The 24,630-nt window shown below is 55.8% G+C and overlaps 3 protein-coding genes across 5 annotated transcripts; all 3 read right to left on the reverse strand.

The window, feature by feature from the left end:
- Positions 1–931: 931 nt before the first annotated feature.
- On the reverse strand, positions 932–2,957 carry FFAR3 (free fatty acid receptor 3). The gene is made up of 2 exons (XM_045532330.1): positions 2,729–2,957; positions 932–2,489 (listed from the first exon to the last, which is right to left on the reverse strand). Exon 2 carries the CDS (start codon positions 2,476–2,478, stop codon positions 1,504–1,506), a length of 975 nt encoding a protein of 324 aa, XP_045388286.1. The 5' UTR covers positions 2,479–2,489; positions 2,729–2,957; the 3' UTR covers positions 932–1,503.
- A 4,697-nt stretch (positions 2,958–7,654) lies between these two features.
- Positions 7,655–8,584, reverse strand: FFAR1 (free fatty acid receptor 1). The gene has a single exon (XM_045532331.1). The coding sequence runs from the start codon at positions 8,582–8,584 to the stop codon at positions 7,703–7,705; it is 882 nt and encodes a 293-aa protein (XP_045388287.1). The 3' UTR covers positions 7,655–7,702.
- A 3,652-nt stretch (positions 8,585–12,236) lies between these two features.
- Positions 12,237–23,087, reverse strand: CD22 (CD22 molecule). Of its 3 annotated transcripts, XM_045532333.1 has the most exons (14): positions 23,059–23,087; positions 20,930–20,990; positions 20,287–20,661; positions 19,058–19,351; positions 17,783–18,049; positions 17,384–17,647; positions 16,674–16,931; positions 16,204–16,467; positions 15,857–16,120; positions 14,653–14,749; positions 14,429–14,504; positions 14,141–14,259; positions 13,316–13,400; positions 12,237–13,026 (listed from the first exon to the last, which is right to left on the reverse strand). In XM_045532333.1, the coding sequence occupies exons 2-14, from the start codon at positions 20,961–20,963 to the stop codon at positions 12,895–12,897; spliced, it is 2,529 nt and encodes an 842-aa protein (XP_045388289.1). In that variant the 5' UTR covers positions 20,964–20,990; positions 23,059–23,087; the 3' UTR covers positions 12,237–12,894. The 3 variants fall into 3 exon arrangements, with proteins under 3 accessions (XP_045388289.1, XP_045388290.1, XP_045388288.1); XM_045532334.1 differs by lacking the exon at positions 23,059–23,087 and having other exon boundaries at positions 20,930–21,055; XM_045532332.1 differs by lacking the exon at positions 23,059–23,087 and having other exon boundaries at positions 20,287–20,667; positions 20,930–20,963.
- Between the last annotated feature and the right edge of the window lie 1,543 nt (positions 23,088–24,630).

Raw genomic sequence — 24,630 nt, forward strand, 5'->3', positions numbered from 1 at the left:
TGAAGTCAACGTGCTAATTGTTTTATTTTTTTTCGAGAGGGTTTCTCTACTGGGAAGAGGATGAGCCCGTACAGATGGGCAATCTGCTTTGCATCTTGTGCTGTCTCTCACAGCGGCCTATTTACCTTTGTCCTGCTCGGACTGCTTCGTCTGACGTGGGACTGGGCCAGTCACTGCGGCTGACACACAGCTAAAGGCAGAACAGCCAAGTGGGTTAGGGGCACAGGCCTTGGAGTCAACTAATTCCAGCTGCCAGTCCTGTTGCAATCACTTACTAGCTGTGGGATCTCAGGGAAGAGACTTGACCTCTCTGAGCCATTGTCCCATCTGTAATGTGGGGATAGTAACAGTACCTTCCACATGGTTATTGAGAGGACAGAAGAAGATAATGTGTTGGACCCCATTCTTTTTTTTTTTTTTTTTTGAGACAAGGTCTCACTCTGTCACCTGGGCTAGAGTGCATTGGTGTCATCATAGTTCACTGCAGCCTCAAACTGCTGGGCTCAAGCTATCCTCCTGCCTCAGCCTCCTGAGTAGCGGGGACTACAGTTGTGCACCATCATGCCCAGCTAATTTATCTATTTTTAGTAGATATGGGGTCTCACTATGTTGCCCAGGCTGGTCTCAAACTCCTGGCCTCACGTGATCCTCCTGCCTCAGCCTCCCAAAATGTTGGGATTACAGGCGTGAGCCATCGCTCCCGGCCTAGGCCATAGTCTTAAGGCAGATTAGCTATTGTTTTTACCCCTGCAACCCAGATCCTCTCCCAGCTCCTAGATATTGTGTTCTTTAGCCCGTGTCCTGAAGAGTTCGGCTGTTTTGTGCTCCATCCACTGGTTCCAGCAGAACCGCCTGACCCCCACACACCGTGAGAATAAAACACAGAAGGAAAGACCATTCTTTTTCACTCACTTCCAAATTTATTTGGGTAATTTTTCTTCTGTCATTGTTCATAAATGTCTCTGAGGATCTGAATTTATTGAGCGATGGGAAATTTCTGGAAAAGCCTACGGGAGAGCAGAATGAGCCCTCATCCCTGGAGCCCTGTCTCTTCCACTGCTGGCCTGCCAAGAGGACCAGCTCCGAAGGGTGGACTTCTCGCTCCTGTCCTGAGCCACGGGGCAGCTCACTCAGACTTGGGGCACCACTCTTCACTCCCCCTGACCCCCAGGAAAGCACAGGAGCTGGCCTGCGGCTGCGGGGACCTCATTTTTCTCTGTAGCATCCTTTGCACTGACTCCTTCCCAGAGCTGAATCCACGGCATGTGGGGGGAAGGGGAGGGAAGTGAGATCAAGGGTTGGGCTTTAGTGCATGCACCCTCAGGAAGGCGGGCCACCTGCTCCGACCCTGGGCCACATCAGTCCCCAGCCCTCCACGCCAAAGTCCTGCCTGTCTCGAGTGAGGAACTGCCCTGGGGATGCTATCCCAGTGACACCTTTGTGCCCAGAGGACCTAGCTTTCAGCCCAGGCCACTTGCCCTGCGAGAGCCCACTACCCTTTCTCTACGCGGGACAGCCCTGCACCTGCCTCCCGCCTTCCTCCTGGACCTTCAGCTCCACGCTGCCCTCCTGCCGCCAACGGCCCCAGAGCCCACCCAGCTTCCCCAGGAGCTCCTGAAAGTCTGCTTGGAACCCGGACGAGGAGAAGTAAAAGACAAGGGGGTCGACGCAGGAATTCAGGGTGCTGAGGAGCAGCACATAACTCCTCCACGCCGGGCTCTCACCCTGGATGTAGCCCACGACATGCGACACGTTGTAGGGCCCGAAGCAGACGAGGAAGTTGAGCAGCGTGGCCGCCACGAGCCCCGCCACCCTCCTCCGCCGGTGCTGGCTGGCCCCCCTGCCGAGGATCCACACCAGGCGGCTGTAGCAGTAGCTGGTGATGAGGAGGGGCACCCCAAAAAGGACCACAGCCATCTCCAGCCGGACGGGCAAGAGAATGGCCAGCTGGTCCTCCCGGAATTCCAGGTAGCAGGTGCCATTGGTACCCTGGCTGTGGGGGGAGGATCCCGAGAATTCTATGACGTAGACCACGCTGCAGTGGGCAGAGGCCAGGAGCCAGCAGGCGCCGCTGACCAGCCCCGCCTGTCCCGGCCTCGGCCGCGCCGTGTACCACAGAGGGTAGGCCACGCTCAGGAAGCGCTCGACGCTCACAGCCATCAGGAAGAGGGAGGTGAGATAGATGGTGGTGAAGAAGAGGAAGCCGGACAGGGGGCAGAGGATGAAGGGCAGCGACCAGCGCATGCCGTGGGCGGCCTCCACCATGCGGAACGGCAGGAAGAGCAGCAGGAGCAGGTCGGAGAGCGTCAGGTTGAGCAGGAGCACGTCCACCGCCACCGGGCGGCGTCGCAGCTTGCCCACGAAGATCGCCAGGGCCACCAGGTTGAGGGGGAGCCCCACCAGGAAGGTGAAGAGGTACACAGAGAAGTAGAGCCAGTGGTTGCCGGGGAAGAAGGACCCGTCCGAGCTTGCACCCATGGCCGTGGCCCCTGTGGGAGGGAAAGCGAGACAGACGGGGATGGTAGCGGGGCGGGGTCTTGCTGCCCCTCACCAGCAGCATGTCACCCATCAGCAGGGCAGCTGTCACCCCCCCCACCCCCACGCCTGCAGATGCTTTCCCCAGTGGACTCAGCCTGCCTGTCTTCCGGATCGTGCCCTGTCTCCTGTCCCTTCCCCCAGCAGAGCAGGCACCGAGGGGCTCCACGCAGCCCCCTGGGCCCACGCTCACCTGCGTATCTGAGGCCCCAAGTGCTCTGCCACACAGCACCTTGCCGTCTGCTCCGGAACAAGTGTGGCTAGCTATTTATCTGACAGAACTGATAAAGACCTGGCAGTGCCCATGACGTCACTCACTGTTGGACAACGGCACAAAAGATGCCTTGAGCTCCGTTACCAGGGCTGCGTCAGTATGCAAAGAGAGGAGCAAATTCCACAACTGTGTGCCTCGCTCCTCAGGCAGCCCGGGATGGGGTGCCCCCACCAGGCCCCAGCCGCATTCGCCCTCCCCTCCCCTCCCCTGCACTTGAATTTTGTCTGTTTTTCTAGAATGGCACTTGGCCAATTTGCCTTGTAAGGGCAGGCAGCGTGACACAGTGACGGAGAGCTGGGCTCTGGACCCAGAGGCCTGGGCCCCATGAGACTCTGATTCTTACTGACTTGTGATTTGGGGCAAGTGACTTAAACTCTCTCTGTCTCTGCTTTCTCACCTACAAACCCGGGCCGATCATAGCAGCAGCCTCATAGATTAAAACGTTAATGCACGCAGGTTAGAACATATACAGGGGATCAAAACCTTACTAATATTTGTCAAGTGCTTTGAACAAAGTCTGGCATGAGTAGTGCTCAGCAGATGTGAGCTGCCATCATCCCCATCACTGGGGCGGGCTTGCCTCTGGGGTGAGGGTATTCATAATAATAATAACAATGATTGTGGTGGTGATGATAGCAGCTGCCTTTTAGGGCATGCACTATCCATAGCAGGGACACTGCTTCTCAGGGCATCACCATCATGTCATGAAATCCTTTTGCCTCGCCATGGGGAAGTGACTTGCCCCAGGTGATACGGCTTGCTAATATCACCACGAGGGCCCAAACCCAAGCTCTGTCCAGCTTCAGAGATGATTTATTTGTTCATTCAAATATTTATGAAGCTCAATGAGATACCATTTCATACCCACTAGAATGACTGTAAGCAAAACGTCAGACAATACCAAGTGTTGGCGAGGACGTGGAGAAAGGGGAGCCCTCATTTATTGCTGGTGAGAATGTGAAATGGTGCAGCCGCGTTGGAAAGCGGTTTGGCAATTTCTTAGAAAGTTAAATGTCACTTTAGCACATGACACAGAAATTCTGCTATAAGTATTTACTTAAGAGAAATGAAAACGTGTCCACACAAAGACCTGCTAGTAAGTGTTCATGGCAGCAGTAGTCCTAACAGCCAAAAGCGGGAACATTACCAGGTGGTCCACCAGTTAGTGACTGGATAAACAAATGTGGCGCATCCAGACAGTGGAATTCCGTTTGGCAACAAAAAGGAGTGAACTACCCAGATACACTACGACACGGATGAACCTCAAAACCATTATGCGAAGAGAAACGAGCCAGGCATAGAAGACCATATGTTACATGATTCCCTTTATATGAAATGTCCAGAAGAGGCAAATTTACAGAGACGGCAGATTAGTGGTTGTCTGGGGGTCGGGGGTGGAAATAGAGATTGAGTGTACGAGGGATCTTACTGGGATATTGAAAATGTTCTAGAACTAGATTATAGTAATGGAGGCACATCTAGTAAATTTACTAAAAAAAGACTGAATTGTACATTTAACATGGGTGGATTTTATGATATGAAAATTAAATCTCAATTAAGTTGTTAAAAGTAGAGCAATGAGCAAAACGTTTTTGCCGTCATGGTGGAGGTGGAGCTGGAGGCGTGGAGTAGGGGAAGGGAACGAAGACATCCATAGGAAACTGGCCAAGAGCTGCTGGAGACAACACTGCAGGTGCATGGGCTGCTTCACCCACTGGGGTAACGCTGGCCTCATGGGCCCCGGGGAGGAACTGGATTCTCCCCTAAATGGGAGGAGGCACGAGTAACCAGGCAAGGTGGCCCAGCACCCACAGGTGCTCCGGAGCTGTGGGAAGACAGAGTAGTCCCTGGCACTATGGTGTAGGGGAGGAGAAGTAGAGGGAGCCACTGAGGCCCCCTGGGCTTGGAGTTCGGGCTTTTACTGAAATGCTCTGGTGTTAGCACTGCGCAGGGGCCGAGCTTATTGTGGCTTCCACAGAAAGTTACTTAACTTCTCTGGACTGTCTGTTTCCATATTTATAAAACAGGAGTAACAGAACTTTCTTTGGAGGGCTATTAGGAGCATTCATTCAGTCAGTCTGCAAACATTTACTGAGCACCTACTATGTGCCAGACTCTCTTCTAGGTGCTGGGAATGCATCATCAAATAAAACCAAGATCCTTGCCCTTGTAGACATTTAAGCATGAAAAGAGACCATCTGGATGCACCAGTTCGTGCGCACCAGCAACACAGCTACCACTTGCCGTGCTCCTACACGTATATCCATGGTATCATTGTCATTAGAGAAAAAGGTCTGATTCCTGCACCTCGCCTCATCAGCGCGCATGCCCGGGTGTCTGCTCCTTCACCACCCTGTCGTCTGCCCTCCCTCTCATGGATTTGGGGTGCTACTCTTCACCTTTGCAAAGTGGACCACAAATACAGGCATTAACTCCAGTACCCCAAGTTTCCCAGATGTTCCCCGGCCCCTGTGGGTCCTGTTTGGAAGGATCACATCCTCCATCTACCTCCTCCTTGCTGTAGGGCCTCAGGCAAGCTTCTTAACCCCACTGGAGGACCGTAGCTACTTCACGCAGCACCTTTTTGCAAGTTAGGAAAAGGCAGCCCTTTCCAGGGGAGCATGCCCTACGTCAAGGTGCACTGCCTAAGGATGGGTGGTGTCTTCGCTCAAGTCAGAATAAGATGCTCCTTCCCTTGAATGGAAGCAAGCCAGGCATGCAGTCTGGTGAGCAAAGCACAGGCTAGAATTGAGTCAGCATTTGCCTCTCTGCCTGGCACCCTCAGGTAGTGACCCCCCTGCCCATTTGCACAGCAGTTGCATGGCTAAGTCACAGCATTGTGCAAGGATGAAATGAATCAGCACTCACTGTAAAGTGCTCGGTATGATGCCTGTGTGTGTCAGAGGCTATACCCTTGACCCTTGAACGGCACAGGTTTGAATTGTGTGAGTCCATTTACACGTGGATTTTTTTTTTTTCAATAAATATACCAGAAAATTTTTTGGAGATTTTTGACAATTTAAAAAAATTCACAGTCAAAAGCTTAGAAATATTTAAAAAAATCAAGAAACAGGTATGTCATGAATGCATAAAACATGTAGATACTAGTTTATTTTATCATTTACTACCATAACATACAAATCTACTATAAAAAATTAATATTTATCAAAAAATGCACTCAAACACAGACTATGCATAGTGCCATTCACAGTCAAAAGAAGTGTAAACCAACATAAAAATGCAGTATTAAATCATAACTGCATAAAATTACTGTAGTACATAATGTACCACTGTAATAATTTCATGGCCACCTCTTGTTGCTATCTTAGTGAGATCAGTCATTTTAGGCGTCTGCTTAAAATGCCATATGACACTAGTCATCTCCCTGTGAGCAATTTTTCTCTCTAGTATATTGCGTATTGAAGTAAAAAGTGATCTCCCACAGTTCCTGTATATTTTTCATAGTGTTTAGTGCAATACCACAAACCTCGAACAACCCCATGGGACCCATATGAAGTGCCACTAGTTATACTGTAAGGGCTCCCAAAAAGCAGAGAAATCACTACATTACAAGAAAAGGTTGAACTGCTTGATGTATACGATAGACTGAGGCCTGCAGCTACAAGCGCCCGCCATTTCAGACAGGCAATTCATCTTGCAAATAGACGATACTGTAAACTTACAGTATCAATATATACATTACAGTATTGTAAATGTATTTTCTTTTCCTTATGATTTTCTTAATAACATTTTCCTTTCTCAGCCAGGTGCGGTGGCTCACGCCTATAATCCTAGCACTCTGGGAGGCCGAGGCGGGAGGATCGCTCGAGGTCAGGAGTTCGAGACCAGCCTGAGCAAGAGCGAGACCTTGTCTCTACAAAAATAGAAAGAAATTAGCTGGACAGCTAAAAATATGTATAGAAAAATTAGCCGGGCATGGTGGCGCATGCCTGTAGTCCCAGCTACTCAGAAGGCTGAGGCAGTAGGATCGCTTGAGCCCAGGAGTTTGAGGTTGCTGTGAGCTAGGCTGACGCCACGGCATTCTAGCCCGGGCAACAGAGCAAGATTCTGTCTCCAAAAAAACCCCCAAAAACCATTTTCTCTTCTCTAGCTTACTTTATTGTAAGAAAATGGCATATAGTACATAAAACATACAAAATACGTGTTAATTGACTTTATGTTAATCAGTAAGGCTTCCAGCCAACAGAAGTCTATTAGTAGTTAAAAAATTTTGGGGAGAGTCAAAAGTTATACATATCATTATGGGTGCTCTTTGAAAAAAAAGTTATGCACAGATTTTCCACTGTGTGGGCATCGGTGCCCCTACCCGCCCCCGCCCCCGCCCGCGCTATTCAAGGGTCAACTGCACATTTCCGCAGCTACTGCTGGTTTTGCCTGTACTTGCCCTCCGCCTGGAGAAGCATCTTTTCCTACCAACTCCCGGTGCACAGCTCTAATGCTGCCCCCTTGTGAGTGCAAAATAGTATGACAGCGTCATTATCTTGCCTTCTGCCTTAGGTTTTTCCCTCAAATGACTTCTGAGCAGCATCTACTAAAGTGCATCACTGTAGCGGCAGTACCTCTAGATGCGAAACCCACTTCTCTCCTTCCTCCGAGCACAGAGCCTCTGCCCAGAGGCAGGTAAGGACATGTGGAGGGGAGAGGCCGAGGCCAGGAGGAGAGCTTACCTTCCCCCTGCGGCAGGGCTCCCGGCCTCCCTTCTTCTCCCCAGCTGGGGACGCTGCCTCGCCAGGCTGAGCTCCTTCCATGAGTGGCTCCACGGGTGCCCCAGGGCGAGGCTGCCCTGCAGTTTCTCTGCAGCAGCCCCCACCAGGGGCCCGGAGAAGCGACCAGCCTCTCCCGCTCTATGCTCCTTCCCCGCAGCAGGGCCTGCTACTTCTGGGACATTCCTCCTTGCATTCTTGCTGCACATACTGTCCCCACGCCGGGACCCCTTCCCAAGTAACCGGTCACCAGTGGATTGAGCACGACACTCCAGGCACCTGTGATGAGCCCCAGCTTCCGCCAGTGGCCGCCCATGTCGGGGTTCAGGAAGCCGGCCACGTTGGAGGCATTGTAGGGACCTAAGCAGAACAGCAGCGTGAGCAGGGCCCCGCCGGCCACCCAGGCGGCCCTCAGCTTCCTTCTGTGGCTCAGGCCTGAGTGAGCCAGTGCCCGGAGGCAGCCCACGTAGGAGAAGGCCGTGATGGTCAAGGGCAGAAAAAAGAGCAGGAGCGAGAGGCTGAGGCGGGCCGGGCCGGCGGAGGCTGGATCCCAGGCCTCCAGGCAGACGGGAGAGCCGTTGACTGGTGTGCTGATGCCCAGCCAGCCTCCCGGCGCCTCCAAGCCAAAGACCAGGCCCAGGTGACAGAGCACGAGGGCCCATATGGCCACACACACCCCCCAGGAGTAGCGCGGCCTCCGGATGGCCTGGTAGCCCAGCGGGAAGGCCGCGCCCAGGTAGCGGCCGGCGCTGAGCGCGGCCAGGAAGCCCCCGCCCGCGTAGAGCGGCGCGAAGTGGGCCACCGCGAAGGCGGGACACAGCGGGGCGGGCAGCGGCCAGGCTCCCGAGGCCAGGGCCTCCGCCGCCTTCAGCGGCAGCGAGACGGCCAGCAGCAGGTCCGAGCAGCCCAGGTGCAGCGCGTAGACCAGGCTGGGCGTGAGGCGCAGCCGCGCGTGGGCCGCGGCGCCGCGGATGGCCAGGGCGTTGAGCGGGACGCCCAGCGCGAAGGCCGCCGCGTACAGCGCGAAGGCGAGCGGCGGCGGCAGCTGCATGGGGCCCGCGCTGGCCTTCCGGCTCCCGGCCCAGCGGGCTTCTGTGCTCGGATCTCCGCCCGAGCCGAGGGGCTCCTGGGCTCACACGCGGATCTCAGCACCGCTCTGGGTAGCAGGAGCCATGGAGTGAGTCAGCTGGAACAGACGTGCATGGGAGGACCAGCCCCGGGCAGCAGTAGAGCCTGCATGGGAGGCGAGGACTGCTGGCCCTCGGTCCCCTGCGGTCTGTCCACCAGGTCCCCTGCCAAGAGGAAGAGAGCACCTGCGGGATAATAATGGAGAAGGCAAAACTTAGCCACGAAGGTCCCAGAAGAGGAGAGGCCTCCCGATTTCTGAGACCCTGCAGGGAGAAGGGGTGGAGGGAACGGAGAACAGGGCTGAGCCCGACAGTCCGTGTTTCTCCTGGGAATGGTAGTTAGACCCCCGAGTTCAATCCCCTGCCCCCAGTTCCCTGGCAAGAGAAGGAGCCGCTCCCCATGGAGGAAAGCCTGCAGGGCAGGGAGGAGCAGTTGGGGTTTGAATGTGATGGGGGCTGCGGCAAGGAGCAGGCAAAAGGAGTCCCCCAGGGGAGAGCACAAGGGTAAGCTGGGTGCCCTCAGGGTCGTGGACATGACCTTGGCAGCCCCAGGGGACACCCAGACAGGGGCTCTGGGGCCTGGGGAGTCGTCATCAGTGTGGAGAGGAGCCGCAGAAAGAGGGACTCACCTCTTGGCGCTGCCAGATGTCTCTGAGGCTCAGAAGTGCCCCTCGCTGGGCTGCTGGAGGATGCCCGGGTTGAGCAGTGAGCCGGAAGGGAGAGAAGGGGGCAGGGCCATTAGCCTGAGGCTCACAGCTCGGGTGAGCAGCTAATGGGGTGTCCGGGCTGGAGCTGAGGCTGCATGGGAGGAGGTGAGGGGCTAAGAAGGTGACAGGGACACAGAAGGGGGCAAGGAGAGAAGTCTGGGTTGGGTCTGGGCAGAGTGAGCCGTGTATAGAGCCAGTACCAGAAGGAGCAGGGTTTGTGGGGTACAGCCAGGCCGTGGCTTTGTCCCCTCCCCACTGCACTCTCTGCTGGGGACCAGGCCTTCCCTACTGCGGGATCAAGTCCGGGGCAGGCAGTGCCTTACCGGCGGACTCCTGGACACGAAGAGTACCCCAGTGACTGTGGTCACCCCAGCCATCCCCGCATGGCAGTCACTCCGAGGTGCAGCTCGCACAGGCCGCAGGCACATTTTGGCGGGAGGGGGCCCCTCTAATCTCCCACTCTTCTCCTGTCTAGCTCCATGATGGTGGTTTCCGGCCTTTTCAGTGTTGGCAGTAGGAGAGGGGACGAGGACAGGCAAGGGACAAGCAAAGTCTCGTTTGGCCCACACTGGAGTGACCAGGCTACTACTCCCCTCTGTCTCTCTCGGGCGGCACAGATGTCTGGGCCATTCCTCCCCGCGTGGGGATGCAGGGCAGCACTCCCTGAGGCACAGGTAACCTGTGCCCCAAGCCGGCTGCTCAGCTTCCTTCTCTTGGCCCTGGGCATCCAGCCGGCCATTCGCCTCCCTGTCAGGGTCACCTGGCCCTTCCAGGAGACCTCCTAAGCCAGATTTGAGATAGCTCCTAGCTGGCCCTCTCTCAGATGCGGCCCACATCTGCCAGTGGGAAAGAAACTCCCTGTCTCTGTGATGCTCCATCTCTGTGCCTGTGTCTGTCTGTCTGTCTGTCTCTCTGCAACCTCAGATGTGTGCGTCTGTCACCAGACTGCGATGCCCCTTCGTAATTCCAAGTCACCCATGAGAAGCTCCTGGAAGCTCCTGGAAGCTGTTTCCAGGTGGAAACAACACGGGATTCCCAGCATATCAACAACCCCTCCAACAAAAGGATCTCATTCCTTTTCCTGCCTGGAGGAAAAGTCACTAAATGGCTTCTCGTTTGCCTGCTTTCCAAGGCCTGCACGAGTGGCACAGCGCCTCTCTGTGAATGCACAAGAACTTGCTGCCTGTTGTTGCGTGTTTTGTCTTTGGAAAACACTGAGAAAGTGACGGAACTGAGAATGAATGGAAAGGAAGGCCACTCCGGGGAGACATCGGTCTTCAAGGCTCCCTGCTGTGGCACCTTCCCAGCAGATCAGGTCTCTGCCCAGCGTCACCTGTCACCTTCCTTGATCCCTCCATCCAAACTAACCCTTCCCTCCTCTGTATTTACTCAGAACACCTGTGATTCTGTGACGTCGTGTTTGCCAGCTCTTCTGCTAGAGCGCTGGCCTTAGGTGGCAAAGATTTCAGTCTGTGTCGTCCACTGCCTGTTGCGTAGTAGGTACTCAGGCAGCCCAGTGAAGGGCAGATTGCTTGGGCCCTGGGAGGACAGTGAGATCTGGGGTGGGGGGAAGTGCCTCTGTGCTTCCTGGCCATCTGCTCATCACGCCTCAGCAATGTGCCTGCTGGCAGCCCCGTCTCGTGGTCAATCGGTCATGAAGTGGGTTTATGTCAGCAGCTGGGCGCAGGGAGGGACAGGATGAGAAGGCACTTGACGATTGCCAGGAAACTGCGCCACGCCCATCAGGCTCAGGGCTGCCTTCAGCTCCCTGGAGGGGACCCTGCCCTGAAAACCCCCAGACAGGACTAGAGATCCCCAAGATCGGAACTGCGTCTTATCTTTTTTCTGCCCCAACAACTGGCCGTGTGTGGATGCACCAGCAGGTGCTTAGTAAATGTTTGCGCAATGAACGGAGGAATGGCTGAAAGACAGTGAACCTCGTTTTGGGTACAGAAACCACAAAACTCTCCCCATCTATCTCATAAACCATTCTCGAAGTTTCAGCTTCCTCCAGAAAAGTTAATGGTGCTCACAAGAAATCAAATTGGGGACCAAGTAGATTGGCGGGTAAATTGGTGCCTCACTCTGCCACAGTTGCAGGAGTTGCCATTCTTGTATTGAGCAGACATGACAAAGGAAGGTGGTACTTTGGGGGCACCTGCCGTGTGCCAGGAACTGTACGTTCCTCACCTTGGCGCAGGTTTCTGCCCTAGAAGGACAGCGACTTAGCCCTTGGCAGAAGCAGGTGGCTGGGTGAGAAATCAAACTAACCGGAAAGTCTGAATCAGTGAAGGTAACAGGCAACTGGCCGGGCAGGCAGCAAAAGACAGAAAAGCTGTGAGGTTTCTCATGGCCGTTGGCCTTCGAGATATTTTTTAAGCAGCTTTGGGTTGTGAAAGAGCTTGTTAGGTTCATTCTTGAGAATAGCTGTGAGTACTGAATTGCCTTCCCCTTTTACATAAAAGGTGGTGGGAATTTGTTTTTTTAGGGACTTTTGGCTTCTGTGCTAGGCTTCTTATAATATAGCCCCAGCATAGATAAAATCATTCCACACCTCTTATCCTGAACCACCTGCATGGTAGGTAGTGGTGTCTCTATTTCACAGGTCAAGAAACTGAGGCTTGGTGGAGTTGGCGAACTCTGCCCAAGGTCACTTGGCTAGTTGAATAGAAGGGCCAAGGTCAAACGCATGCTTGTCTGCCTGCGGAGCTCGCGCACTTTTCCTAACAAGACAGCAGACCCTCCGATCTGCTGAGTTAATCACAAGATTGCTGGGACTCCTTTTCTTCCTCCCCGGGCCCCCACGCTGCCTTCCCCATCTTCCCCTCTGCGCTCTGACTCACAGACCGGAAGCAGCTCTTTGGTCCTTTGAAGTGGCATCTGAGCCATTTTTATTGTGCAGTCCTCGGGCCGGTACACGTGTATCACACCACTGCCAGTCTCAGGCCCCGGGAGCCCTGGGGGTGGGGGCCGCGGCAGTGCCATCCTTCCCACAGAATGCCTCGCTGACACGGCGACATGTTTCTAGAGCAGTAGCCAGCTCGGGACAGTGCCTCTGTCTACCCCATTTCTGTCCTCTCCCGGGCTTTTCTCCAGATGCAGAAATTGGGCTTGAAATTAGGGAGTGGGGATGTCAGAGCAGGGGAGGGGCCACAGGGATAGGGACGGGAAGAAGGAAAAATGAGGACAAGTTGATTCCGGCAGGGACACGGCCAGCTGGGGTGGGGCTGGAGAGGGGTGGATGGTGGCAGATGGCTGGGTGGGGGCAGGTGTTTGCGTGAGTTCCTGGGCAGGAAGGACAGTGGGAAAAGACCAGGGACAGGCCCTTGGAAGGGCTGGGGTCACCAGCGCTGAACAGATTGTCTCTGGGCCAGGAACAAGGTCCTCCACAGTGAGCATGGGGGGAGAGGACGGGGTGGGGGTGCAGAGGAGGTCACGTGGCAGCAGCTGAGCAGTGGTGGCCGGGGAGGCCCTGGGGTTTCCCTGGCCCCTGCTGCCCCGGGCGCCTCCACCACAGCCGGCAGCCGTCAGTGCTTGAGGGTCACATACTCCACATCCTCCTGGACCCGAGGCCGCTCCCCAGTCCCGAACTGAATCAGCTCCGAGTAGTGAATCCCCTCGTCCTCTGGAGAATCCGGAGCCACGTTCTCGTAGTCGCCCTGAGGAAGCCGCGTGGTGGGGAGCTTGGCCTCAGGTCCCAGCCTCCCCTCCCTCTCCTTGGCTCCACTCGTAGCCCAAAAGCCCACGTGGGCGTCCTCCTGTCCAGAACCTGGTCGTGGCGGCATCCAAGACTCGGAGGTACCTGCCCTGGCTCCGCCCACCTCTGCCTGAGCAACCGTCCCGGCCACCGCCCAGCCTTTCCACACCAGTGTACCCAAGCCCTTCCCGTGGGCAGGACCGAGGCTCCCCCCACCACTCCCCCCACCGCCCACAGCTCCGCCCTCTTACCACTCGGCGCTTCTGCACCACGGAGTAAGTGACCATGTCACTGCTGTCTTGGCGAAGCCCCTGCATCCCTGAGGTCTCTGCATCTCTGGGAGGGGGCAGGGCGCGGATGGATGACCACAAAGAAGCATTTCCTGTGAACTCTCCTCTTCCGCCCGACTCCCTCAGCCCCTCAACAGCACCCCAACCTCCATGCCTTACGTAAGAGCAACCTGCTGGGTCCAGAGTGCCCAGTGCTCACTAAAAACGGGAGCCGCGGCCAGGCGCAGTGGCTCACGCCTGTAATCCTAGCACTCCGGGAGGCCGAGGCGGGCGGATTGTTTGAGCTCAGGAGTTCGAGACCAGTCTGAGCAAGAGCGAGACCCTGTCTCTACTAAAAATGGAAAGAAATTATATGGACAGCTAAAAATATATATAGAAAAAATTAGCTGCGCATGGTGGCGCATGCCTGTAGTCCCAGCTACTCGGGAGGCTGAGGCAGGAGGATCGCTTGAGCCCAGGAGTTTGAGGTTGCTGTGAGCTAGGCTGACGCCACAGCACTCTAGCCCGGGCAGCAGAGTGAGACTCTGTCTCAAAAAAAAAAAAACAAAAGCAAAGAAAAACCCTGGGAGCCGAGTGCATGAGCAGAGGCCTCTATCCCAAGTTCTTGATCTTTGTGATAAAGACCAGCTCTGGGTATACACGCCCCTGACTTGGAAAAGCACGTTCAATTTCAGAGACTGTCATCCACCCAGAGGGTTGTCACGGAGCAGGAATGAGGTAATGAGTATACGGTGGTGCCTGGCACCGGGTAGGGCAGGCGGGTCACCCTCCCAGGACCCTCAGTACCCAGTTCCTGGTGTGTCGGTCTCGGGAAAGCGCAAGGCAGCATAGCTGATGCCGTCTTCCATTACCGGGTTGCAGCATCCCATGGCGTGGGAGCCTTCAGAGAGGGGGGCCCTTCTCATCTGGGGGGGAGAACAGGTTGGAGCTCTGAGCACTCTTTCCCCAGCCCAAGTCCGTTCCCCCGGCCTCTGGCAGCCCCGATCTCCCCAGAGGCCTCTGCAGCACCCTCCTTCACCTCGGTTCTCCTCCTGACATCACCGTCTGCCCTGCATTCGATCTTCTCCATCCTACCTTTTTATTCCTCACAAAGAAACTCTGACCACTGGAGTTTTCCTGAAGCCCCTGCTGGCTGCGGGTCCTCTTCCAGCTAAGAAAGAAAGGCACGTCAGTGAGGGTCCAGGGAACGGGAACGGGACCCCGTGGATTCCGCAGGCTGCAGGCTTCAGAATCGAGCACCCAGAAACGCGCGTTCAGCTGAGGGAGAGTGCGGGGGCCGGGTGGCATGAGGAGCTCACTTCTGCCAAAACTTGACCCCGAAGATGACCAGGATGAGGACAGCCAGGCAGAGCCCGAGGACCACGGCCGCCCGCCTGCCGATGGTCTCCGGGCTGTCTGGTGGAGAAAGGAGAGACTTGATCAGTTAAGGGGCAGCTCTGGCTGGAAGGCACCTCGACTTCTCTCTGCATCCAGCCCCTTCTCGCCCGCACGTCTTTGTCTCCATCCGTGGGAGAGGGGGGCAGGAAGGAGGGAGAAGCCGGCCCCTGCCCCCTAGGGCTTGCTCTGTCCCCTGAGCAGCTCCTACCTTCCCACGGCTGCGGCCTGTGACCCACACCCTCGTACATGAGCGCAACTTTCCGGGCCGTTTGGCCACACTGTGGGGACTGGCTTTGACCCAGCAGTTCCGCATGGGAACTGATCTCGCCACGGTCCTTGCAGGCGTGCCCAGAGCACGCCTCGGCCTTGAAGCGCCCCAGGCAGAAGGCATTCGACATTCACACAAGGGGGCACAGTGCGGCCCTGAGAAAAAGCGACATTTTTCAGGGTGTCTGAAAAGTGGAGACTCGGGGAACAGGGATTCTGTACAGTGTGTCTGTTACATTTCCATATAACACATTCAGGACATTTTCCTGTCGCCCCTGGCTTCGCGGGTGATGATTCTCTAAATTTAAAGCCACAGCTCCGATCATTAATCTCAAACAGTACAACAAATAAATTAAATATCTCCCCTACGTTTCCAGACTCTTTAGATACTCTGTATACATACAGCCAGAACAATCTCCAAGTGGTATCATTACCCGAAAAAAAGAAAAGTCCGGGGCAGAGTGTGAGCTCTGCTGCCATCGGGGTCAGAGAAGGGTGTGGGACGTGGACCCGTCTATGGGCACTGCGCATGCGCCGCAGGCCCCGGAAGGAGCTGGCTTGACTGCCCGCATGACTGCGTCCCCTCTAGGGAGGGGACGAGGGTTCTCACAGATCAAGGGTGACAGGCGTCTGTTTCCACTGGTTACCCTTTTGTGCTTTAAAATATCGTTCTACCATGTGCTTGTATTATCTTTTTAAAAAACCACTGAAATCTCAAAAGATAAGAATAAGGAGGCTGTCAAGGGTGAGACAGAGAGAGAGAGACCCAGCCTGCGAGGGAGCCCTAGAGGGTCGGGAGGGACGGAGGGGAGGTAGGAAGAGGGAGCCCGGTGGGCCGGGGAGAGGGCAGGGCCTTACAGTAGACAGTGAGGGTGCTGGGAGGCGACTCGCCCACGCCCAGCCGGCTGGAGCCGCGGCACCTGTAGGCGCCCGAGTGCTGGACCTTCACAGGGTCCAGCCTCAGCGTCCGGCCGTCATGGCGAAGGTTCTGGTTATTCCAGTCAAACCAGGCATACTGGGAGACGGGAGGGTTGGCATCGCTCTCGCATGTCAGGGCTGCCTTCTCCCCCTCCATCACGCTGTCTCCTGGGGTCACGGACACCCACAGCCTCCTGGGCGCATCTGCAAGGGGAAACAAAGTCAGGACCAGGCAGCCAGTCCCCTGCCCTTTTCTGCCCCCCCAGCCTCCAGCACCGGCCACTCACACAGCACTTGGAGCCTCCACGCCTCAGACGCGGTCTGTCCTATGGAGTTGCTGACCGAGCAGCTGTAATTCCCAGCATCTTCCGGGGAGACGGAGTTAAAGCTGAGTTCTCTTTCTTCCCCCAGAAAGCTTCCATTTTTCTTCCAGATGAAGTGGACTTCTCCGGGGCGACTGCTTGAGAAGTCACATTGGAGAACGACCCGGTGTCCAGAGTGAATCTCGGGACGGGGGTTGGTCTGCAGGACCCTCACATCTCTGGGGGCATCTGGAGGGCAAGGGCCTCAGGCTGACCTCCCAGCTCCCTGTCCCTCTTGCTGTCCCCAGGGCTTCCTCTCCCCTTGGCCCTGAGGCCTGGCTCTCATCCCTCAGTTCTGTCAAAGAAGCTGGTCCAGGCTCCATTCTCCTCGCCCTTTAACCCCCTGTCCCAGCTGGGCCACTCCCCAGATCCGCCTGCCCAGTCGGGGAACTCACAGTGGACGTTCAGGTCGACAGGGGGCGCCCACGAGCACCAGCTGTTGCAGGCTGCGCAGGTGATGGTCTTGTCATCCCAGGCGACTTTCTGAATCACCAGCAGCCCAGGTGACTGCTGGGCCCAGGAGCCCTGGGGACTCCATTTGTACCGGGTGACTCTAGGGTTACTGGAATTGTAGTTACAGGAAAGGGTCACGCGGTCGCCTTCTCGAATCGGTGTGGAGTTTTGAATCGCTGCGGTCACATTCTTGGGGGCATCTAGGAGAAAACCAGACAGGTGAGTGAAGAAAAGCCAGCTTGTCCAGTATACCCTTCCCTTCCTGCTTCCTGCCTCCCCCACCGCCCCCTGCATTCTCAGAGTTCCCGAATTCATCAAAGGAGGCTGGTGCCTCCCTCCCGCATCAGTGTGAGGGTGGATGCCCTGCCCTGGCTGTGGTTTGAGGCAGGATGGCACAGCAGCTCAAAGAGCAGCGCTGGGGACAGACTGCCAGACCCAGCCACTAAGACCCACAAGGCCACGGGCTGCAGGCCGGGAATACACCTGTGAACAGCAACGAAGCCCCTGCCCCAGGAAGCTTTCATCTCAGGAGACCCTGGCTTCTGCCTGCGCTTCATTCCTGGCCAAAGAACTCCCTGCGCCCCTGTCTGCCTTCCTCCTTCCCCCGCTTCCATCTCCTCTCCCTGGAACCGGAGGCTCTGTGGCTACTCACACTGGACATCCAGCTCAGCTCCCCGGCCAGTCTGGCCAAGGCCAAGGATGTTTTCTGCCAAGCAGGAGTAAGTCCCGGAGTGCGAGAGGAGGACTTCTAGGATCTGCAATGTCTTTTCTGTTTTTCCCAGCACTTCTTTCCCATCGTGATACCAGGTGTAATTTGTCGGAGGAGGATTGGCCAGTGATGTACACATCAGCTCTACTGTTTTTCCCTCAATAACTGGTGACTGGAGGATCTGAACTATGGAAGGTTCTGGAGCATCTGGAAGAAGGGGCAGAGGCAAGTGGGGAGGTGAGGCGAGTGCTCCGACCATGAGAGCCCCCACTGCTCACTTTTTGGGGCCCTGGATCCACCCCCACGAACTCCCTGCCCCTCCCCAGCTCCGAGGAGGCTCACACTGCACTTCGAGGGCCACTTCCTTTGACGTGTTTGTGCCCATGTCACTGGAGGCCTGACACATGTACTTCCCACTCATGTTTCTGGTCACTGCATGCAGATTTAGCATGATTGTGTCCTGCATGCTCAGCGGAGCCCCGTCCTTGAGCCAGGATATGGTCTGGTGCTCTGGGTTGCTGCTGATGACCTTGCATGTCATGCTCACGGACTCCCCCTCCTTGACAGTGGCTTCACGGGGACTGACGTTGATCTCCAACTTCGGGAGGTCTGGGGGAACAGAGGGACCATGGGGAGGGGACAAGGAGTCCTCAGAGGGTGGGCAGTGTGAGAGGTGGCAGTGCTTCTGTTCTGACACAGCAGTGGCCTGCTGGTCCCTTCACCCAGGTGGCTGTCACAGCCTCCTAACTCAGCTCTCTGCTTCCCCCTTCCCACTTCCCTAGTGGCAGGATGCCCAATACTGTCAACCAGACCTTTCAGTCCTTGCTTGGAGCCATGCAGTGGATTCCGCACTTACAGTCAAATCCCAAACCCCTTCCGCAGCCCCCGGGCGCCGGCGTCCCTGCCACCTCGCCTGCTTCCTCTCACGCTCTCCCAGTTCCACCTCCAGGCCTTGTCTTGCTCTTTTCCACTCCCGGAACCTTCTTCCCATTTCTTCTCTCCCCAAGTCAGCCTAAATGCCCCCCTTCCACGGAGAGGTGTCCTCCCGTCATGCCCCTGCCCTCACCTGCCTTATTTTCTTAGTCACGCATCACTGCCTCCAGTCGTGCCCTAGGTTCCCTCTGCTAATCCATTCACTGTCGTCTCCCTCACTGCCGTGCCCGCTCCGCGTGGGCAAGCACTTTGCTCACTGCTGTTTCCCAGCCCCCCTGCCCCCAGCTGGCAGCCAGAACGAGGCCTGGCCCCTAGTAGGCTCACAGCAGATATTTATTGAATGCATGAATGAGGCACAAAATAATAGTGTGAAAAAAGTTTCCCTGCAAGGCAGAACAAAGAAACCTAACCAGATAATCCCAAATCATGCCCTGGCTTGAGGATAAGATTATTATTGTGTTTGGCCAAAGGAGAGGCTAAAATGACCCAAACACAGGGCTGACAAGAGGGACAGTGGCGGAGGGAAGAGGCTGTGTGTGGGCCACTCCCTGCTGCGGGTGACCACAGATTGATTACCCGGCCTTCTGGGTGGGCTCCTCTTACCCGCGGCTCATGCCCACTGCGGGGTTGGGGAGAAGGCGACAGGGACTTCATCCTTCCCATGGGTACAACCGGGAGACTCACGCTTCACGTCCAGCTGCACCGTTTCCTGGGAGAGCACCCGCTGTTCCCTGTCACTCCAGAGCTGGCAGGTCACGTTCTTCCCGTGGTGATGCCACTGTGGCTGGAACTTGAGCTCACTCTGGATTAAGTCAGTCATGGGGGAAATGGAAGTCGAGGAGTCAGCAGGTCCCTCCAGGGACCACTGCCATTGGGTCCGGTACCCAAAGCAGGTGAAATTCAGCCAGCAGGACAGAGTGGCTTCCTGGGACTCTCGAATTTCTGGAGGGAGCCGGATGTGAGGTACAAGAGGCCTTTCTGCAGAAAGAGTGGAAGCCTTGCCTGAGGCCTGGGGGGCAAGGATGGGTGCAGACACCGGGCTTTAGACGTCCCATCCCAAATAACCCTCAGGAAGCCCTTGCCGGTCCATTCCTCCTCTCTCCAGTCCTGCTTTTCTCCACTACGAATCACCCTTGTTCAGCCGAAATACTCTCTGAAAGGCCTTGGCGACACCCGACCTCCTTGGGAATTGTACTATATACTCATGTCATTCTCATTTCCGGATATTTGCTTTCTGAATGTTTGCAAGATCATTCCTCCCACTAGCCCTAAGTGAATTTGACCAGTTCAGTTCAACACGTATTTTTGAGCTCGGATGACAAAACTGTGTTTGTTTATGGCCTCAGTGTTGGAGACATCCGAGCACAGCATTCCCGTAGCAGGATGGGCCTGTGTCAGCTCTCCCCCGGCCTGGACCCCCTTCAGACTGCAGGGTCTGAAACAGCATCCCTCACCCCAAACGCAGGGCTGCTCTAGAACTGTCCACCAAAGAAACGGGCTGTGGAGCGGAGTGACCACACTCCCTAGGGTGCAGGTCTCAGACCTGTGTTTCACGGGCCACGTCCACATGTGTGTCACCTAGCCTTGAAGGGTCCATGGTAATCTGTCACCAACATGAACACATTGGGAGATTTCACTTGCAAATCCAGATTTCCATTTTCTTATGAAAAATCAGAAAATCTGGCAATGTGGCACCCAGATTCCAGCATGGGCAGGAGAGGAGGGCAGGAGGGACGAGTGGCCCAGGCTGCCGTTTGCCACAGCCTCTTCTCGTGCTGCCCGCGTTCCCCGCTCACGTCCCCTGCCTGACCTCAGCGGGCAACGTGGTTTCTGACCCCTGTTCCAGGACCTGGGTTTCTGCCACCTCCTCCTCACCCCTGCCAGGGCAGAGGGACCCTCCCCTGAGGCCTTACCAGAGACGTTGAGGTGTATTTCCTCCATCCATCTGTCCGTCTTCAACATCATCCTCAGCCCCAGCTTCCCGCTGTCGTTAACGTGCACCCGGTTGATGCTCAGGGTGCAGTTGTCTCTTTTGCCTCCCAGGAATCGGACCCTTTCCTGCTGAGAAGGAGACTCTTCGAACTTCGTGGTCTTATAGAGGATGGTCCCGTTGTAGCTCTTGGTGATGCTGCTGTACTGGGCATTGTGGTACACGGTGATGTTTTCCAGGTCCTCGGACTTCGGGTTCATGTACTTGCAGGGGATCCAGACGCAGGCCCCCTCCCAGGCGTAGACGGTGTTGGGGTGACTAAAACTCCATTTGTGTGAGTCAGAGAAAGCCAAGTATTCTGAAACTCACCGCAGTGATGAGAAAGCATTATTGGCGGGGGGCGTGAGAGCTTGCAAAGGAATCAAGAAATCCCTGCGAGGGTAGAGGAGCGAGAGGGAGGCACACAGAGAGAGCGAGAAGCACATCCGCGCCCGTGTCTATGCCCGCACTGCGCACGGCCTGCCCACCGCCCCACGTTTGCTCTTCTCCGCCCCAGGCCCCTCGTCCTCCTCCAGTGCCCGCTGACATCCCGGAACCCCAGTACCAGCTTAGGCCACGGTCCTTACCCAGGAGCAGGAGCCAGGGGCCAAGGAGATGCATGATGTCGTGCCTGGGCGGAAGCCTGGGCTGGGAAGAGTTTGCCTTTGAGCCACCTGGGTGCTCACTTCTCCCGATGGGTTTCCTTCTCGCCCACTAACCGAGCCCCCACCCTTCCCCCCATCCCAGGAGGGCTGGGCCTGGTTGCATCGTGGGGATGGGGACTTCTGGAAGCTCACGGAGCCTTTTCCTTCAGCCCGAGAGCCCCGTGGCGGCATCCTCTCTCTCTCCCCAGCATTCTTTCCTTCCTTTCCTCCTTCCTCCCTCCCTGCCTCCCTTCCTCTCATCTATTCATCCATCAATAATTTTATAAACTTCCTGCCCAGCTCTCAGGCTTTCAGTGGCACCAGACCACCGAGTGCCTCCCATGCCAGGCACGGAGTCACTTGGAGCTCTCCCTGCAGCTTTTATACAGGGGAGAGACACGGTCAAACTTTGATTTGAAAGACCAGCAAAAAAATAATTCTAAAACCATAGTAAAGCATGATGCCAGGAGAGCATTTAGAGGGGTCTGGAGGGTCTTAGGAGAATATGGTCCAAGGGTCCCACCCAGATGCCCCTAAGGGACAGGTGGTAAACGTAAATCATCCAAGTGGGGACAAAGGCCATGCCTTGCCTACAGGTGGCTTCTGTCTCAGTTCCAGCCAGTTGTTGCCAAGTGGAACACGAGCTCAGCACTGTCTGATCTTCCACTGTTTGAAGAAAACTAAGAAGCCCAATTTTTATGTGAAATGTTCTGCTTTAAAAAAATTAATCCAGGGAGCTGGTCAAACAAGACCTATCTGTGGGTCAGGCTTTGCATCCGCTTCGCATCTCTCCCTCTCTCCATGCCATGAGCTTGCCCTCCGCCATCCCTGACTTTTGCACAGAGTTACATTTACATAGAGTTAAATTTAAGTCCCAATTTACATAGTTGCGGCCCTCCGTGCTGGTCCCTGGGGAGCTTGCAGGATGTGACCGCAGAGTGTGTCTCCGGTGTCAGCACAGACCTGAGCCCCTCCCACCCACACACCAGCGTTTCCCACGCATCGACACCCCCTCTCGGTCTGTTTATGTCCCCAGGCTGCGCGGCTCATGCCGAGGGCTGCTGGGTGTCCAGCATCGCGTGTCGGGGACTCCAGGCTGCTGGCCCAGAGCAGGAAGGGGATCTGTCCCCAGGCATAGAGTGAGGGGCTGAAGCTGCCGCCTACTCTCCAGGCAGAGCCGACAGCTCTACCAGTCAGCTCGGTGGGCGCTAACAGTGTCACACACACGGTCTTCAGGGTCACATCCACCTGAGAAAAGCTGTGTTGAAAAGTTAAGGAACGTTCTTTCATGCAGAACTTTTCAAACCTTTTAATGAGCTGTATCTGCATCATAGATCTACAAACGTGGGGATCAGAATACAGTCCTACAATATCTAGCACGTATTTCTTTGGCCCTGGGATCTATTGTACATTTCCCATAGAAAACTTCGTAGGGTTGCAGGGCCAGTGTCCTGAGAGCACTTTGAGATCCCTGTAAGGTTTCCTAAGGGGAAACAAGGGTTGTGGCAAGGACTAGATCCCGTTGCCTGGGGCAAAGATTCGCAGCTCCAGCGGCTGGGCCACTGTGCCCCTCTGCCGGCACCCCCCAAGCACACCGTCATCTGAGCGGGAAAGGGCTGCCCCTCTGGAGCAGGGCTGCCCAGTTCTCGCCCCAGGGAGCTCCAGGCAGTCTCTGGAGCATGGAAATTGGGGTCCCAGGCCTGGGAGTTGGAAGGCTGAGGAGGCAGGGTGTGGTGTGAAGGCTAGGGACCACAGTCATTAGGTACAAAGCCAGGACAAGGCCACACTGTCCACACCTGTAGCCTGCTCGCTACAGGCCTGCTTAGGGCCGCGCAGGACCTCAAAGCCTACCTCCCTGACTCCTCTCTTCCCTCCTGGGCATCCATCCTGCCCTCACCGAGCCTGGAAAGGGCGATGCTCAAAGACAGGGGTCTGTCTACCACCTGTCGCAACACAGGCGGGAGAGGCAATGGGAGGCCCTTGCTGTGTTCCCAGCCCTGGGAATTACACGGCACCTAACAGCTGCTCCACGCTCGCTTGTTGAATGCCAAAAAGAACAAAATGATTTTTACCTGTTTCCTCGTGTCTTCCCTCTTCAGGGACCCTGGCAGCGTCTGAGAGTGAAAGGGGAAGTACGTTAGTCTGCAGTAACTGCTTGTCACCTCCTTGGCCACGCCCCCTGCCTGTCTGCAGCTCTGAAGATGACCAAGGGGCATCACGGTCTGGGGGGTGGGGGAGAGAGACAACGGGGGCGTGTGGACTTGGAGTCACATCGGGACACCGGAATATCCACAGTCAGATCTCAGTTTCAGGCTATGGGTTTTCTGTGTCTGGTCGGTTTCAGAGCCGGCTTCTCCACTACTCCCCGGCTCCCCAGCTCTCAGGAAAGGCTAATGCCTCCAGCCACACAGAAGACCAGGCAGCGTGTAGGAAAAGACCCCGGTCAACTTGAAAGTATTGGGAGTTTAGTGCCACTATCCGGTTATTTCCACTCCCACTACCCTGTGTCACAGGCATGAATGGTGGGGACCCCGACAGCTCACACCAACGCTACGCCAGCCCCAGGGGTCGAGGGAAGAGCACAGATACCAGGAAAGAAGAAGACGTCTCGTGGGAAGTATCACTGAGTGGGAAAGTTTTGAGACTGAAACCTCTGCACTTGTATCGGGCTTCTACTCAGTGAGTGTCTCGGGAGCAAAACCAGGCAGCAGTTAAGGCCATGCAAATCCTACAGGTGACAATGGAAGCTTCCGAGAACTCTTTGCTCTGATACCACTGCACTCCACGGGCAGCTGGCCATAGGATGGAAACAGAAAGAGGGAAGAACAGCTTCTTCAAAAAGCAGTGCTGTTCTTGAAATACGGAGTGATACACGTTTCCCTATTTCTTCTGCTAAGTACCACTGAAAGCTCTGTTTTATAAAACAAGCATAAAAAGACACAAAGGTGGAGAGAAGGCAGACGAGTTAGGGACCTTGGTGCCCAGGGAGTGACACGGTGGTGACTTCCCTGAGTTTTCTCTTTGCCTTGCGTAGCCCAGATCAGACACCAGAGAAGCCCACAACTGGAAATGCCAATGAGCACAAACGACAAAGAAAGTTCCAGCAGAACTCTGCTTTTCTAGCCCAAGAACCAAGAAAGGGGCACGGTGGAAGGATAGAACTCTTTCCCTCAGTAACTGCTCTACTCCAAACAAATACCACAGAAAAAACTGCAGCCTCATCCTCACTCCATTGGCAAAGGCTGAGTGGGGAGCCCAGGCTTCCACCCTGGCTGGGGTGTAACAAAGAACCCTGAGCCACTCCGCATACTTGGTCGGACTGGTGCCAGAGAAGGCAGAGTGTGGCGCTGGGACCTTCCTGCCCCCTGGGCTCACCCTCCCTGCAGCGTCATGGAGACCACATGGGCAGCTTGGACATCCTCCTCCACCCGACATAGTCATGAGACATTCCTGCCCGTCCCCACTGGAGTGGCATCAGAGGGGGCCTCGTGGAGAGTCAGGACTTTCGCCTCCACCCAGTGGTAACAAGCCCCCTCCGAGGCGTCAGTGAAAGTCACATGGGGGACAGTAATGAGGTGCCCCCTCACAGCCAGTGTGGTGTTAGTGAATACCTAGTGGGCAACCTGAACTCCCACCCCTGCCCA

The sequence above is a fragment of the Lemur catta genome, chromosome 19 (assembly GCF_020740605.2).
Source record: "Lemur catta isolate mLemCat1 chromosome 19, mLemCat1.pri, whole genome shotgun sequence".
Taxonomy (NCBI): Eukaryota; Metazoa; Chordata; class Mammalia; order Primates; family Lemuridae; genus Lemur; species Lemur catta.

What these genes read in the sequence shown, in the direction of transcription:
- FFAR3 (XM_045532330.1), bottom strand. Translation starts at nt 2,478, where the DNA reads ATGGGTGCAAGCTCGGACGGGTCCTTCTTCCCCGGCAACCACTGGCTC.
- FFAR1 (XM_045532331.1), bottom strand. Translation starts at nt 8,584, where the DNA reads ATGCAGCTGCCGCCGCCGCTCGCCTTCGCGCTGTACGCGGCGGCCTTC.
- CD22 (XM_045532332.1), bottom strand. Translation starts at nt 20,963, where the DNA reads ATGCATCTCCTTGGCCCCTGGCTCCTGCTCCTGG. An exon ending in TCTTTGTGAGGAATAAAAAG is followed by an intron (nt 14,260 to 14,428) that starts GTAGGATGGAGA and finishes TCTCCCCCCCAG; the next exon opens with ATGAGAAGGGCCCCCCTCTC. An exon ending in TGGTGCAGAAGCGCCGAGTG is followed by an intron (nt 13,027 to 13,315) that starts GTAAGAGGGCGG and finishes CGGCTTCCTCAG; the next exon opens with GGCGACTACGAGAACGTGGC.